Genomic DNA, 17144 nt, shown 5'->3' with positions numbered 1-17144 from the left:
CAATCCCACCCCTTTTGCAGGTGGGAGCACAGGTGTGGCCTCTTCAACAGCCAACTGCTCGATTAAGCAGATTCCATCCTAGCAGGCTTGCCGTTGAGAGGTTTCAGTAAAATCTATGTCTTTCTTCTTAGGAGGGAACAAAATTCACCAACCAAGCTGAATATAGGAAAAACCAACTGTGTTTCTCTTCTATACTCCCACACTCAGCACTTCAGTGAGCAGAGGTGTCAGGTTTTTTCCTCTCACCAACGAATTCTCCAACACCAGCTGGGTGTCCTACAATTCAATTTAATTCCGGCACCAACCAGGTTTAGCGCAGACCCCACAGTTTAGGGACTCACTCCCACAAGACTGCCCTGAACTTCAGATGCCAATCACAAGTAGTAGGGCCTTAGGTTATCCACACTTCTGTCCAACTTGGCTACAAATCAGAGGTTCCCACGAACCCTCCTCAGGTTCAATAATTTGCTGGAGTGTGTCACAGAACCCAGGAAAACAATGTATATACTAGTGTTCATTTATTACGAAAGGTATTTTTTAAAGGATACAAATAACCAGATGGAGAGGTACATAGGGTGAGCTCCAGAAGAGTCCCAAGCTTCTGTCCCTGTGGAGTTGCAGTGCTCCACCCTCCCAGCACCGTGGATGTGCTCAGCCACCCGGAAGCTCCTGGAACCTCATAGTTCATGGAATTTTATAGAGGCTTCATCACCTAGTCATGTACTATTATTAACTCGATCTCCAGCCCTCTCCCCTTCCCAGAGGGTGGGGGTGGAGCTGAAAGTTCAAGGCTTCTAACTGGGGTGGACTCTTCCCGGTGACCAGCCCTCATCCAGAAGGGCACCAAGAGTTATCATAGGAGAACAAAAGATGCTCCTATCACCCAGAAAACTCCAAGGAATTCACCACTATGTCAGCAACAAGAGTCAAAACCAAATATTAGAACAGAAGATGTACCCAGCATCCTTACTGCCCAAGAAATTACAAGGGTTTTAGGAGCTCTGCCTCTGGCAGAGGCCATATATATTTTTAAATTATATCACATATGCAAATTTTATATTTTAGCATTTATTCGCACATATCAAAGTGGAAGTGCATTAAATGATGATTTTCCAAGTTTGCTGCACAAATTCACTTCAAATCAAACTATTAGAAAAAGAAAAACTTCAGAATAAACAATAATAATTTCTTCATAGCCTTCATTTCTTTCATCTATGGCTCTTCAAACACATGACAGCAGGTGATTTTCACGGATCCCCAGGAGGAACAGAGGAATTGTAACCAGCAAGCACTTAAATCATTCCCCTCAATCTAAAAAACAATTCGGCAGCATTCCTCAACTTTCAGGACTTCCCCTAGGATCACCTCACTTCCCTGCAGGAATCATGACTTCAAATTGAGCAAGGTTAGATGAATGCCAAATGAAGCCCCACTGCTACGGATGTAATTGCAAAAAGAAAGCACCACAGAGAAGTTCACCCAACTGAGTGCAGCCACTGAAGAGAAAGTAATTCCAATCACCTCCACAACTCAGATGGCAACAGCTCAGTCATCCACTCAAGGAGCTGAAATTATACAAGGCTTCCCTAGTGGGATTCTGTAATGACTTTTTGGTAGTGCTCCATGTAAATTACAGATATGAAAATACAGCTCCCCAAATAACATGACTTTCTTTTGCAAACAGACTAGATTTTTCTTAAGAGTAAAATAAGTTTTCGTCCTTTGAAATTTGCATTACATAGTTCTAAACAAAATGGTAATTGTCATTGCATTTATTTGCTTACACATAAAAATGTACCCAGAAATATACCTTTAATTCAAAGCAATTATATGCCAAGTGACGAGAGCCGGGTGGACCGAGGGTGGGGAAGTACCTCTTCCTCTCCACGCGGTTGAGAAGACCGGTCGGCCTGGGCAACCTGCGCTGAAGATGCCGGGAAAACTCTGTAGTGACGCTGGTTTGGAATCTGACACCACAATGAAAAAAGGGGAGACACTGTGAAAGCAAATGGAGAAGAAAGAGAAAAAAGAGAAGCCAAAATCTGATAAGACTGAAGAGATAGCAGAAGAGGAAGAAACTGTTTTCCCCAAAGCTAAACAAGTTAAAAAGAAAGCAGAGCCTTCTGAAGTTGACATGAATTCTCCTAAATCCAAAAAGGCAAAAAAGAGAAAGAAGCCATCTCAAAATGACATTTCTCCTAAAACCAAAAGTTTGAGAAAGAAAAAGGAGCCCATTGAAAAGAAAGTGGTTTCTTCTAAAACCAAAAAAGTGACAAAAAATGAGGAGCCTTCTGAGGAAGAAATAGATGCTCCTAAGCCCAAGAAGATGAAGAAAGAAAAGGAAATGAATGGAGAAACTGGAGAGAAAAGCCCCAAACTGAAGAATGGATTTCCTCATCCTGAACCTGACTGTAACCCCAGTGAAGCTGACAGTGAAGAAAGTAACAGTAAGATAGAGCAGGAAATACCTGTGGAACAAAAAGAAGGTACTTTCTCTAATTTTCCCATATCTGAAGAAAATATTAAACTTCTCAAAGGCCGAGGAGTGACCTATTTCCTATACAAGCAAAGACATTCCATCATGTTTACAGCGGGAAGGACTTAATTGCACAGGCACGGACAGGAACTGGGAAGACATTCTCCTTTGCCATCCCTTTGATTGAGAAACTTCATGCGGAACTGCAAGACAGGAAGAGAGGCCGTCCCCCTCAGGTACTGGTTCTTGCACCTACAAGAGAGTTGGCAAATCAAGTAAGCAAAGACTTCAGTGACATCACAAAAAAGCTGTCAGTGGCTTGTTTTTATGGTGGAACTCCCTATGGAGGTCAATTTGAACACATGAGGAATGGGATTGATATCCTGGTTGGAACACCAGGTCGTGTCAAAGACCACATACAGAATGGCAAACTAGATCTCACCAAACTTAAGCATGTTGTCCTGGATGAAGTGGACCAGATGCTGGATATGGGATTTGCTGATCAAGTGGAAGAGATTTTAAGTGTGGTGTACAAGAAAGATTCTGAAGACAATCCCCAAACATTGCTCTTTTCTGCAACTTGCCCTCATTGGGTATTTAATGTTGCCAAGAAATACATGAAATCTACATATGAACAGGTGGACCTGATTGGTAAAAAGACGCAGAAAACGGCAATAACTGTGGAGCATCTGGCTATTAAGTGCCACTGGACTCAGAGGGCAGTCATCCGAGTATATAGTGGTCATCAAGGACGCACTATCATCTTTTGTGAAACCAAGAAAGAAGCCCAGGAGCTGTCCCAGAATTCAGCTATAAAGCAGGATGCTCAGTCCTTGCATGGAGACATTCCACAGAAGCAAAGGGAAATCACCCTGAAAGGTTTTAGAAATGGTAGTTTTGGAGTTTTGGTGGCAACCAATGTTGCTGCACGTGGGTTAGACATCCCTGAGGTTGATTTGGTCATACAAAGCTCTCCACCAAAGGATGCAGAGTCCTACACTCATCGATCCGGGCGGACAGGCAGAGCTGGAAGGACGGGGGTGTGCATCTGCTTTTATCAGCACAAGGAAGAATATCAATTAGTACAAGTGGAGCAAAAAGCGGGAATTAAATTCAAACGAATAGGTGTTCCTTCTGCAACAGAAATAATAAAAGCTTCCAGCAAAGATGCCCTCAGGCTTTTGGATTCCGTGCCTCCCACTGCCATTAGTCACTTCAAACAATCAGCTGAGAAGCTGATAGAGGAGAACGGAGCTGTGGAAGCTCTGGCAGCAGCACTGGCCCTTATTTCAGGTGCCACGTCCGTAGACCGGCGCTCCTTGATCAATGCAAATGTGAGTTTTGTGACCATGATCTTGCAGTGCTCAATTGAAATGCCAAATATTAGTTATGCTTGGAAAGAACTTAAAGAGCAGCTGGGCGAGGAGATTGATTCCAAAGTGAAGGGAATGGTTTTTCTCAAAGGAAAGCTGGGTGTTTGCTTTGATGTACCTACCGCATCAATAACAGAAATACAGGAGAAATGGCATGATTCACGATGCTGGCAGCTCTCTGTGGCCACAGAGCAACCAGAGCTGGAAGGACCACGGGAAGGATATGGAGGCTTCAGGGGACAGCGGGAAGGCAGTGGAGGCTTCAGGGGACGGCGGGACGGAAACAGAAGATTCAGAGGACAGCGGGAAGGCAATAGAGGCCCAAGAGGACAGCGATCAGGAGGTGGCAACAAAAGTAACAGATCCCAAAACAAAGTCCAGAAGCGGAGTTTCAGTAAAGCATTTGGTCAATAATTAGAAATAGACAATTTATATAGCAAAAAGAGAATGATGTTTGGCAATATAGAACTGAACATTATTTTTCATGCAAAGTTAAAAGCACATCGTGCCTCCTTTTGACCACTTGCCGAGTCCCTGTCTCTTTCAGACACAGACAAGCTTCATTTAAATTATTTCATCTGATCATTATCATTTATAACTTTATTGCTACTTCTTCATCAGTTTTTCCTTCTGAAAGGTGTATGAATTCATTACATTTTTATTCTAATGCATTATCTGTAGATTAGAAGATAAAATCAAGTGTGTATCTGCCTATACTTTGTGAGTTCACCTGTCTTTATATTCAAAAGTGTCCCTTAATAGTGTCCTTCCCTGAAGTAAATACCTAAGGGAGTGTAACAGTCTCTGCAGGACCACTTTGAGCCTTTGGAAGTTGAGGTTTCCTCAGCCACCTGCCAAACAGTTTCTCATGTGGTCCTATTATTTGTCTACTGAGACTTAATACTGAGCAATGTTTTGAAATAAGATTTCAAACTAATCTGGGTTGTAATACGGTTTATACCAGTGTATGCTCTAGACTTGGAAGATGTAGTATGTTTGATGTAGATTACCTATACTTATGTTCGTTTTGATACATTTTTAGCTTCTCATTATAAGGTGATTCATGCTTTAGTGAATTCTTCACAGATAGTATACATAAAAGTACCTTTTAATAGAAAGCCAGGGTTTTAAGGAATTTCAAATGTATAAGGTGGCTCCATAGCTTTATTTGTAAGTAGGCTGGATAAATGGTGCTTAAATGATAATGTACTCCACTTCTTCCTATTGGAAGATTAACATTATTTACCAAGAAGGACTTAAGGGAGTAGGGGGTACAGATTAGCATTGCTCAAGAGTATGTAAAAAAAAAAAAAAAAAAAAAAAGAACCAAACTAATGGAAATAATCAAATGCAAAAAGGTAACAAATTCATAATTGGAGAGCAAAGAGAAGAACAAGTATGATTTGCATGATAAAGCATTGTTTTAATGGTGAAAACTTCACAGATCACTAATGTTTCTAGAGGTTAACTTCAAGTGGGCAAGCTGGGGTTTTTAGGTGGTCAGTGGCCTAGTTCCTAAAGCCACAGTATAGGTTCTGTTTGTTAAACTGAATGTCTGTTGAAAGTTTGTTTTAGCTGCTTGGAGGCTTCCTTTTAAGACAAACTGTATGTGATTAAGTTGTTTTCAGGGAACTGAAGAACCTGATGTAGCCCCTGGCCAGATAACCGCCTGATTTCTCAGATATTATTTCTCTGGGAAACATTCTACATAGCACAGGAGCTTAAGAGTGGCATTATCTTCTTGCCTTAATTTCCAAAGATTATTTCTGTACTGAGAATCCTGGAACTACTATGCTAGGAAATTTAAAGCCGCATGGTCTGTCTTGTTTTCATTTAATTATTGTGAACACCTAGAATCTTTCTAGGTCCTGATTTCTCTTGCTTAACCCAGTCTTTATCTCTAACTGCCCCTTATTTGATCACCATGTACTAGGAGCTCTGATAGCCAGCTCAGCTACTAATCCTTGAGGCAACATCCTTTTTCTATTTGAACTTCAGTTCTGTCCTTGAATCCTGACTAGATATTTCTTGCCCCCTGGTCTCAGAATTCTCTTGGCTTTTATTCCTTGATCCACTTGCCAGTTTTATCACTTTACCCTTGTTCCTCTTGGCTTCCCATCAAGCCATGGATATTAGGTGATAGTGTAATTTATTAGATTCTGGTTTTGCCCAAATACTGGGCATGCTTTAATAACAACTGAACCATTTTGTTATTTGGATAAGCATGGGTACCTTATCAAGCAGATTAAAAGGATATGGTACCCGTCCTTTAGAAAAGAACAGCTAAAACCTTGTTGTGGATTATGGATTTACCCTAAAGAAAAATAATCTGGGATAAATTAAGAGTAAGAGGGAAGATTAATAGAAATTTCACTTCACATAACTTAAAACATGGCTATTTCAATAAATGAAACTAAAGTTTCTCCTGGATCCCAGAATTCAACCTGTATTTATAAATGTATAATGTATTTAGCTACTTTTTGGTTTAAATGAACTTGTTGGGTTAGCTTGGTAGATGTTATAATTTTTACTATTTTCTACAAAGAAAATATTTTCTAATTTAAGTTGGAGCTATCTGTGCAGCAGTTTCTCTACAGTTGTACATAAATGTTTTTACTATAAAATCAGCTAATGTATAAATACTGCTCTATACCATAATAAAGATAGTAATACTTGAAAAAAAAAAAACAATTATATGCCATATAGCTGAATTTGGGTTTTATTACCATTATTGAACAATAGCAACCATTTAATGGGTACTTACTATGTGACAAACGCTGAGTTAATTACTTTACTTCCATTATCTCAATCATCCTAACCCATCAGCACCACCAGTATCTCCACATGTAATACAAAATAGAGCCAGGATTCAAATTTACATCAGCTGTATTCCAATTCCCTTGCTTTAGACTTGGGGGTTACTTTCTCAAAAGGGCAGAATCCGAAAGCTTGCTTGTTACATCTCTTCTTTTGTCCAGAGTACATCACTTTAATGTAATATAACATTACAACCTTTTACTTTCATTTCTTAACTCTGCCTGCAGTTAATTCTCTGTTCTAGTAACTTTTTTTTTTTTTTTTTTTTTTTTTTTAAGAGACACGGTCTTGCTCCCAGGTGCAATCACAGCTCATTGCAACCTTGAACTTCTAGGCTCAAGTGCTCCTCCCAGCTCAGCCTTCCAAGTAGCTGAGACTACAGGTGCGCACCACCATGCCTGGCTTTTTTTTTTTTTTTCTTTTGAGACGGAGTCTCGCTCTGTCCCCCAGGCTGGAGTGCAGTGGCGCCATCTCGGCTCACTGCAAGCTCCGCCTCCCAGGTTCACACCATTCTCCTGCCACAGCCTCCCGAGTAGCTGGGACTACAGGCGCCCGCCACCATGCCCGGCTAATTTTTTTTGTATTTTTAGTAGAGACGGGGTTTCACTGTGTTAGCCAGGATGGTCTCGATCTCCTGACCTCGTGATCCGCCCACCTCGGCCTCCCAAAGTGCTGCGATTACAGGCGTGAGCCACCGCGCCCGGCCAACTGGCTTTTTCTTATTACTATTTTTGTTTTTTTAATTTTTGGTAGAGACAGTTGCCCACTCAAACTCTTGGCCTCAAATGATCCTCCCGCCTCAGCCCCGAAAAGTGCTGGAATTACAGGCGTGATTCTCCATGCCTAGTCGTTAATTAAGTCATGAATAATTCATTAAGATTTTGGTCAAGGCTGGGCACGGTGGCTCACGCCTGTAATCCCAGCACTTTGCGAGGCCAAGGCAGGCGGATCACGAGGTCAGCAGTTAGAGACCAGCCTGACCAACATGATGAAACCCCATCTCTACTAAAAATACAAAAATTAGCTGGGCGTGGTGGCGTGCGCCTGTAATCCCAGCTACTCGGGAGGCTGAGGCAGGAGAATTGCTTGAACCCGGGAGGCAGAGGTTGCAGTGAGCTGAGATCGCACCACTGCATTCCAGCCTAGCGACAGAGCAAGACTCTGTCTCAAAAAAAAAAAAAAAAAAAGGAAAATTATTTAAAAGCAATAAAATGGGCACATAAGGGAGCAAATAGAATTATATAAAATCCAAAAACACCAGGAGATTAAATAACTTACTTCAAAAGGACATATAGGTCATAGAAATCTCCAAAGAAATTTTAAAATATCTTGAGCTAAATAAAAATAAAACTTATAAAAATTTTGGGGTGTAACAAAAGCAGTGTTTAGAGGGAGCTATTTAGCAATAAATGCATATAGTAGAAAAGCAGAAAGATCTAAAAGCAATAATTAAGCTTCTGCCTTAAGAAACTAGAGAAAGAAGAGCAATATAATGCTAAAGCAAGCAGCAAAAAAAAAATAATAAAAAGTAGGGTACAAATCAATAAAATTGAAAATGGAAAATTAACAGAGGAAAAAAAAATCAATGAAACCAAAAGCTGGTTCCTTGAAAAGATTGATAAAATTAATAAACCTCTAACTAGGTTAACCAAGAAAAAAAAAATAGTGAAGACCCAAATATCAGAAATAAAATCAGGGTTATCACTACTAATCCCCCTGGGCATTGAAATGATAATAAAGAAATACTATAAACAACTCTATGCCTACAATATGAAAACTTAGATGAAACTGAACCAATGCCTTGAAAGATACAAACTTTCAAAATTCACACAAGTAGATAATCTGAATACATCTTTATCTTTAAAAACAATAATAATAACTAAAAACCTCCCAAAAAAGAAAGCACTAGGTGCATACAGTCTCACTGGGAATTCTACCAAACATTTAAAGAAAAAATTAAACCAATTCTCCGCGAGTTCTTACAGAAATAGAAGCAAAAATAATGCTTGCTAACTCATTCTATGAGGACAGTATTGCCCTAACAACAAAACCAGATAAAGACATGACAAGAAGGGAAAACCGCAGACCAATATCTCCCATGAACATAGAAATAAAACTCCTCAGCAAAATACTAGCAAATCAAATCTAACAACTGTTTAAAAAATTACCCCCCACCAAGTGAGATTTATTATAGGTATGCAAGGCTGACAGAACATTCTAAAATCAATTAATGTAGCCCATCAGATCAACAAGCTAAAGAAGAAAAATCTTAAGATCATATCAACAAATGCAGAAAGAGCATGAGATAAATATATACAAGTTTCATTTGTCAATTAAAATTAATTAAAAAGTTAAAAGAGTTTGAAAAACATTTAACAAAATCCAACACCAATTCATGACAAAAACTCTCAGCAAATTAGGAGGATTGAGAGGAAGTTCCTCAATTTGATAAAGATGATATACCAAAAACCTACAGCTAATGTCATATTGAATAGTGAGAAGCTAGACGCTTTCTCCATAAGATTAGGAACAAGACAAGGATATCCCTCTCACCACTCAAATCCAGCATCATACTAAAAATCCTAGCTAATATAAACAAGAAAAGGATATAAAGAAATATAAATTGTGAAGAAAGAAAAAAAAACTGTTTTTGTTTACAGATGACAAGACTGTACATGTTGAAGATCCTAAAGAATCAACAAAAATATTCCTGGAACTAACAGCAAGGTTTCAGGATACAAGGCTAATATATAAAAGTCAATGTCTTTCCTATATCGGAAATGAAAAAGTGGAATTTGAAATTTAAAACTCAACATCATTTATATTTCACCATAAAGAAAAAGAAAGAAATACTTAGGTTTAAATCTAACAAAATATATCTAAGATCTATATGAGGAAAAGTACAAATCTCTGATGAAAGAAAATGTTTAAAGATTTAAATAAATGGAGAGATATTCTATGTTTCTAGACAGGAAGACTTAATGTTGTCAAGGTGTCAGTTCTTCCCAACTTGATCTATAGATTGAATGCAATCCCAATCAAAATCCCAGTAAGCAGTTTTATAAATATCAACAAAGCTGATTACGGAGTTTACTGAAAGGCAAAGGATGCAGAGTAAGCAACAATATTGAAGAAGAAGAATAAAGTCAGAGGACTGGCATCACCTGACTTCAAGACTCACCATAAATCTAAAGTACTCAAGATTGTGTGATATTGGTGAAAGAATAGAAAAATAGACCAATAGAATAAAATAGCCCAGAAATAGACCCATAACTGATCTTCGACAAAGGAGAAATGAAATATAATAATGCAAAGATAGTCTTTTAAACAAATGATGCTGGAACAACAGGAGATCCACAAGCAAAATAATAAATCTAGATATAGACTTCAGACCCTTTACAAAAATGAACTCAAAATGGATCACCGATCTAAATGTAAACACAAAACCATAATACTCCTACAAGATGACCTAGTATTATTATAAAATCTAGAAAACTTTGGTTTGGCAAACCCAAAGTCAGATATAACACCAAAAGTTTGATCCAAAGAAAAAACTGATAAGTTGGACTTCATTAACATTGAAAATGCCTGTTCTGTGAAAGAAACTGTTGGGAGAATAAAAAGCTGTAGACTGGAAGTAAAACTTTACAAAACATATGATGTAAACGTCAAATATACACAATAAAATTTGCGCGGTGGCTTGCGCCTGTAATCCCAGCATTTTAGGAGGCCAAAGTGGGCGGATCACATGAGTTCAGGAGTTCCAGCCTGGGCAACAGAGCGAGACTCTGTCTCAAAAAAAAAAAAGTAATAAATTTTTTTTAAAACTTTGCAAAACACAGATCTGACGAAGGACTTATATCCAAAATATACAAAGGACTAGTAACATTCAAGAATAAGAAAAACAACAACCCAGACATAAAAAAGGCAAAAGATCTGAACAGATAACTCACCAAAGAATATATACAGATGGCAAAACAGCATATGAAAAGATGCTCAATGTTATATGTCATTAGGAAGGTGCAAATAAAATAACTATGAAATACTACTATTTACCCATTAGAAGCACTAAAATCCAAAACACTGACAGCACCATATACTGGCAAGGATATACAGCAACAGAAACTCTCATTCATTGCTTATGGGAATGCAAAATGGTACAGCCACTTTGGAAAAGTTTGGCAGTTTCTTACAAAGCTAAACATACTCTTATAATATGATCCAGCAACCATACTCCTCAGTACTAACCAAAATGAGTTGCAAACATTATGTCCAAACAAAATCTGCTCACAAACTTTTATAACAGCTTTATTCAATATTGCCAAAACTTGGAAGCAACCAAAATGACCTTCAATAAGTGAATGGATAAGCAAACTGGTGTACATCCATATAACTCATATCATTCAGCAATAAAAATGAATAAGCTGGCCAGGCATGGTGGCTCATGCCTGTAATTCCAGCACTTTGGGAGGCCAAGGCTGGCAGATCACCTGAGATCAGGAGCTCGAGACCACCCTGACCAAAATGGTGAAACCTTGTCTCTACTAAAAATACAAAAAATTAGCTGGGCGTGGTGGCAGGTGCCTGTAATTCCAGCTACTCAAGAGCCTGAGGCAGAAGAATTGCTTGAACCCGGGAGGCAGAGGTTGCAGTGAGCCAAGATCACAACACTGCACTCCAGGCTGGGTGACAGAACAAGACTCCGCCTCAAAAAAAAAAAAAAAAAAAATGAAATAAGCTATCAAGTCATGGAATATGCATTTAAGATGGAAGAATCTTAAATGCATATTGCTAAGTGAAAGAAGCCAGTCTGAAAGGGCTATATATTGCATGATTCCAACTGTATGACATTCTGGGAAAGGCAAAACTATAGAAGCAGTTCAAAACAAAACAAAATATCAGTGGTTGCCCTGGGTTAGGTGAGAAAAGTGTGGGAGAGATGTTAGGAGAAGAACAAGGGAATTGAAGGGTTATAAAACTATTCTACATGGGACTGCAAAGGTAGATACATGACATTGTGCATTTGCCAAAACCCATCCAATTGTAGAACACAGAGTGAATCTCAATGTAATCTCTTGACTTTAGTTAAGAATAATGTATCAATATTGGTTCATTTATTTTAACGAATGTACCACACTAATGCGAGATGTTAACAGGGGACACTTGACTTCATATGTGTATGGGGGCAGGGAAGAGGTGGGTAATATTGTAATTCTGTATTATCTGCTCAGTTAAAAAAAAAAACAAAAAAATTCTGTGTAACTATAGAATCTAAATAGTCTTATATAGAATATATAGAATCTAAATAAGTCTATTTTTAAACCTGAACGGGAAATATATGGTAGTTCTTTTTAATATTCATTTTTGAGTACATTTGAAAATGTTCATGGTAAAAATAGTAAAATTTTTTAAGAAAATAAAAGCCTAATAAGGACCATGTATATATGTATATTTTAAACTTTTAAAAGCAATATGTGTTCAATGAACATTACATGTCAATGTTAGGCTCTCAAAAAAAAGATTATCTCAACCAATACAGTCAAATACAATTAACATTAAATATCCTCATTTTAAGTTCTTGGGGTTTTTTGTTGTGGTATTTTTCTTTTCAAAATACTCTTGAAGACACTGAATCTAGCCATATTTTCACTTTTATATGACCGGACTTTTTATCTTGGGCCTTTTTCCCCCATGAGAACAAAACCAGTTGTTATTATTAAATATTATTACTGTATAAACAGTACTGAAACATTAGAGAAAGTTTGGAAATAGGACAGAAATAATTATATTCCCACCATCAGGACAGTCATTTGTACGAATTCTTTTCCCATTTTTTTCCAACATTATCAACAATCATTCATAGGAACAATTTACATATGGAATCCCATCTTAAACTTTTTGCTTTAGGTTTTAAACAAAATAATCCATTTAATTCTGCCAGATCATCCAGTTTCTGGGCAATCAGTAAAAGGCTGCTGAATTGAATTAAGGAGTGACTTACTGGATTTTCCCATCTCACATACACCAGGACATCTACGTGAATAACCACCACGGTGTGCCTTCTGGGGCAAGTTCTCAGCACCAGCAGATTCTCTATTTAGGAAAACCTAATTATCTAGCTTATAATCTAACCTAGTGATCTAGCTCCAAAGCAACAATGGTAAAAGCTACAAATGTTGACTACAGTGCCAGATCAACTAGGACATGATGACTCAGCCAACAGCAGGAATTTGGCACCAGCCACATTCAGCTGGGGAGGCAAGGTTGGGGGTGAAACTACAGCCTGGAAAACTGCCTGGGATACAGAAGTAATAAACAGCCTTGCTGCTAAGCACTCTCTGCTTCTTCTTCTCTCTTTTCAAGCACGCTTCTCTATGAATGTGTGAAGGGGCTTCATTTTCCTTCCATGTAAAACAACAGGCTCAGGATGTGCAATATCTGAAAGACAGGAAGAGCCGGTATAGCCAAGAGTATCCTTTTGCTGCTCATTTTACCACCTGTCATTTTGAACCTGCACACACAACACACACACACACACAATAAAAGAAAAAAAGGAAAGAAGGGAGAGGCAGAGATATGGGTGAGGTCACCTGTGAGTTAGTGAGTAGATACCAGAACCTGGATGCAAATGTGTTTGCATCACAAATCTGACCTCCAGCTTGCTGCCGAGTGCAGGCAGACAACAAGCTAAGGAAAATGCTAATAAGCAGCCCACAGAAGGCCAGCTGCTGGCTCCTACCGGACTTGATCACTTAAGGTCCTCTGAATCCATCTGTTTGTTTGCCTAGAGCTTTTCTCCTTGCTGCCATGGAGACTGATGTTAAATAATTATCATGGCCAAAACTTCCAACAGAGCTCAAAGTAGATACATCCTCTTGTCACAGTCTTAATCTGCAGTAAAATCCTCACCTAACTTGAAAGTTATCAATTAATATTCAGTTGTTTTCTCCTATTATTCGACTGGCCAGTATTTCAGCAAAAAGAAAAAGACAGTATCTAGTGGTGAATGAAGAACTAGGAAGCAAGAAATCTGAATTCGTTTAGCTGTGCCTGACATTTTTAAATTTATCTAGCACTAAATGCTCTTATTCTAAGTTTTTCAATTAGTCCAATGTTCTTTCCAATATTTTGCCAGTAATCTATTTTCTTTGAAGGATGATTGGTTCTTCCAATCTATTAAGGAATTGTATTCAATAAGGTACATAAATCATGAGGTATAGTGAAGCATCACAACCTTCTCTTCCTTTCTCCATCACAAACACCATTCATTAGAGAATACTTTAAAGTTTGAATAAAATAATATCAAATCTATCAAATGCAATACATATTTAAATAAGTCACGTTAAATAAAGTACTGAACCATTACATAAAAAAGAAACTAATTTACATGATAATTTACTCAATATAGGATTCACTTTTTTAGTAATCTGTGCATTTAATATACATAAAGTGAGAAATTACTATGTGAGAAATTAGTCTAAGTGAGAATTTACTATGTGAGAATTAGTAAAAAATTACTATGCACCACATGGTAGATGATTCCAGTTTAATTAAATTCTTGTTCAGAAATACACTTTTATTTTACCATTTGAAATCCATTTCCCTACCTATATGTAACTTTAATTTTTCTATTCCTGATGTGTTTGAGTCCTTGTCCAATTTATTTATCTTCAAACTTTGCAGGTTGGCATTTTGCTGTTTCAAACTTGTTTGTCTGAGTAAATCTTCCTTTTTTCTGACAACCAAGCTATACTCCTCCAAAAGTCTGAAATATTCTTAACAGAACAAAATAAAAAGACATGGTTTATGTCAAAGGCATGCATTTGCACAGAAAATATCTGTTTTCATGAACTAAATAAATTCTTTCTTGACTTAAGTATCAGATGCTAGATCCAGTGGCTACGACCACCTTCAAGAGCTATTCACAATGGAGCTGGCCAAGTTCTACCTTGAAGGGCCTCACAAGACCTATAAAATGTGTCTCATGCCACAAACACTGTGACCTCTAAACCATCTCTCTTCTCCAAGTGATCTGTCCCTCATACCTTTGCAATAAAAAGTGAATCAGGCTTCACTATATACATGCTAGAGACACACATCTGAACTCATAAGATAGTGTACCTCAATTTTTTTATTTTGACCATGACTCCCAGTAATAACTACATTTTAAAATCTGATATTGTATCCTCGTGCATGTGTACTTATAAAACAGAAACAAGTTTCATTAAACAGCATTTGCCTTTAATACACTGAATACACTACGGTGTCTTTTTTTTTTTTTTTTTTTCAAGGCAGAGTCTCACTCTGTTGCCCAGGCTGGAGGCAACACTCCACTGCAGCTCACTGCAACCTCCGCCTCCTGGGTTCAAGCCATTCTCCTGCCTCAGCCTCCCGAGTAGCTGGGATGACAGGTGTGTGCCACCACGTCCTGCTAATTTTTGTATTTTCAGTACAGACAGGGTTTCACCATGTTGGCCAGGCTGGTCTCGAACTCCTGACCTCTATTGATCTGCCCACCTCAGCCTCCCAAAGTGCTGGAATTATATATGGTATTTTTTTTTTTTTTTTTGAGATGGACTCTCGCTCTGTCGCCCAGGCTAGAGTGCAGTGGCGCAATCTCGGCTCACTGCCAGCTCCACCTCCCGGGTTCACGCCATTCTCCTGCCTCAGCCTCCTGAGTAGCTGGGATTACAGGCACCCGCCACCACGCCCAGCTAATTTTTTGTATTTTTAGTAGAGATGGGGTTTCACCGTGTTAGCCAGAATGATCTCGATCTCCTAACCTCGTGATCCGCCTGCCTCGGCCTCCCAAAGCGCTGGGATTACAGGCATGAGCCACCGCGCCCGGCCTATATATGGTATCTTTTTTACTCAATTTTTTTTCTAATAGTAGCTAAACTTACTACATTGATTTCACCAACCCTCTAGGGTCACAAACCACTGTTTGAAAACCACTGGAACATTTGAATATATAATATCCTATGTGAGAGAACCTGAGTGCCAGGACAGAATACTCAGGCCAGTTCATGCAGAATAAATACTAAATCCACATCAAGTTTGAATTATCACTCCTTCCCTGCTTGCATGAAACAAAACCAAGACTGCTTCTCCGTGGTTTCCTTTTTTGAATTTATCCTCTACATAACCAGAGCCATCCTCAGATGATAAATGTTTAGTGATGTGTGTTATTCAACAGATGTCTAAGCTGTTGAAATCCCCTATGAATACTTAATTCTGTAGCTTTAAGTATCTCAAGAGCTGATCCTGGAATTTCCCTCTCTGGCCCTCCTTCAGTCAAGGGGCTCTGAATTGATACCCAAGGTCTTTGCTTATTTATTATTTATTTTTGCTCCACCCAATGCATTCATTCTCCAAATAACCTAAAGATAGTTTTTATTTAAAGCGGGTCAGGGGTTCCTATCCTTCCTAAAATCTCTCACAAGACTTATCCTACCAAAAAAAATTGTTTTAATTAATTTCTTTCTTTTTTGCAGACTTGCCTACCAACAAAATAAAACTACTGAAATTTATATTTTTCAGTATATTTTTATGGTGAAATTCAAGTCATTTTCTAATAATACTGTCCTCCTCCTAAGAAATATGCTTTTACCCCATACGATATAAAACCACGAAAATACAGTTGTATTTCACACAATAAACATATAAGTGAGTCCAGAGAAAGAACTGATGCTTCAGAAATTGACAATCAGTAAATTTACTAACTAGAAAACTATCGGTTCGTTTTCTTAAGTACTCAATTTCATTATCTTCATTAATTGCCAACAGCATTTGTTTGACACGGGATCCACTGGTTGTTTTGTTTTTTGTTTTTAACTTATAATTAAATTCTGGTGTTTCAATTATCTAAGCTTTAAAAAGTCCTTCACAGTGAACCACAAGCAGGTCTTAAAATGTGCAGTGGTATGTGCTGCATTGCTGTCATGGCCTGTACTCAACGCATGATGATTCTGCACCCCCAAGGACCCAGCACAATTCAAGGGGCAGAAACCATAATGAATCAAATATAGGATAGGCAAAAGTCCCCATGAAGCTTACGGTATAGTTTAGGCTAACTTTCAAAACTAACAGTATGTGTTTCCCAGGTCTCCCCTCGTTTCTCATTTGTTAACTGCTTTCATTTAAAAAATATACCAATTTGTCAGCCCTGTTACGAAGATTATTCATTTCTGCTTCAGTGCTGTCCCTGCTGCCCTGTACTGCCAGACTGTCTTCCCATACCAGTCCCATCAGTAGATATCTCCCTCGAAGATATGCTGACTGCAGTTCCTCCAATGACTTCTCAACCATCTGAAACCATCCACTTAGTTCTTTTCACATATCTGTATTATCTTTAGTTTGTAAGCTTCCTAAGAATATAAATCATTGCTTCCTCACTCTTTTATAAGGCCCCTAATGTGAAGTAGAATACAGTGCACCAGTATCAATCCCTGAGAGGGGATTACCACACACCAATATCA

At 38.3% G+C, this 17144-nt stretch overlaps 2 protein-coding genes across 3 annotated transcripts in view; one reads left to right on the top strand and one right to left on the bottom strand.

The window, feature by feature from the left end:
- The window catches only part of ARHGAP42 (Rho GTPase activating protein 42), a 315580-nt gene that overhangs the window by 269542 nt on the left and 28894 nt on the right, over positions 1–17144 (bottom strand). The window lies entirely within an intron of this gene.
- LOC129007694 (nucleolar RNA helicase 2-like) lies at positions 1883–6370 on the top strand. The gene is given in 2 exon segments (XM_054438877.2): positions 1883–2549; positions 2552–6370. Coding segments are annotated over 2 exon segments (2331 nt in total). The 5' UTR covers positions 1883–1930; the 3' UTR covers positions 4264–6370.

Source organism: Pongo pygmaeus, chromosome 9 (genome assembly GCF_028885625.2).
Source record: "Pongo pygmaeus isolate AG05252 chromosome 9, NHGRI_mPonPyg2-v2.0_pri, whole genome shotgun sequence".
Lineage (NCBI taxonomy): Eukaryota > Metazoa > Chordata > Mammalia > Primates > Hominidae > Pongo > Pongo pygmaeus.
Note: the sequence above shows the minus strand (reverse complement) of the source record. Positions and strands in the feature narration are given on the sequence as shown.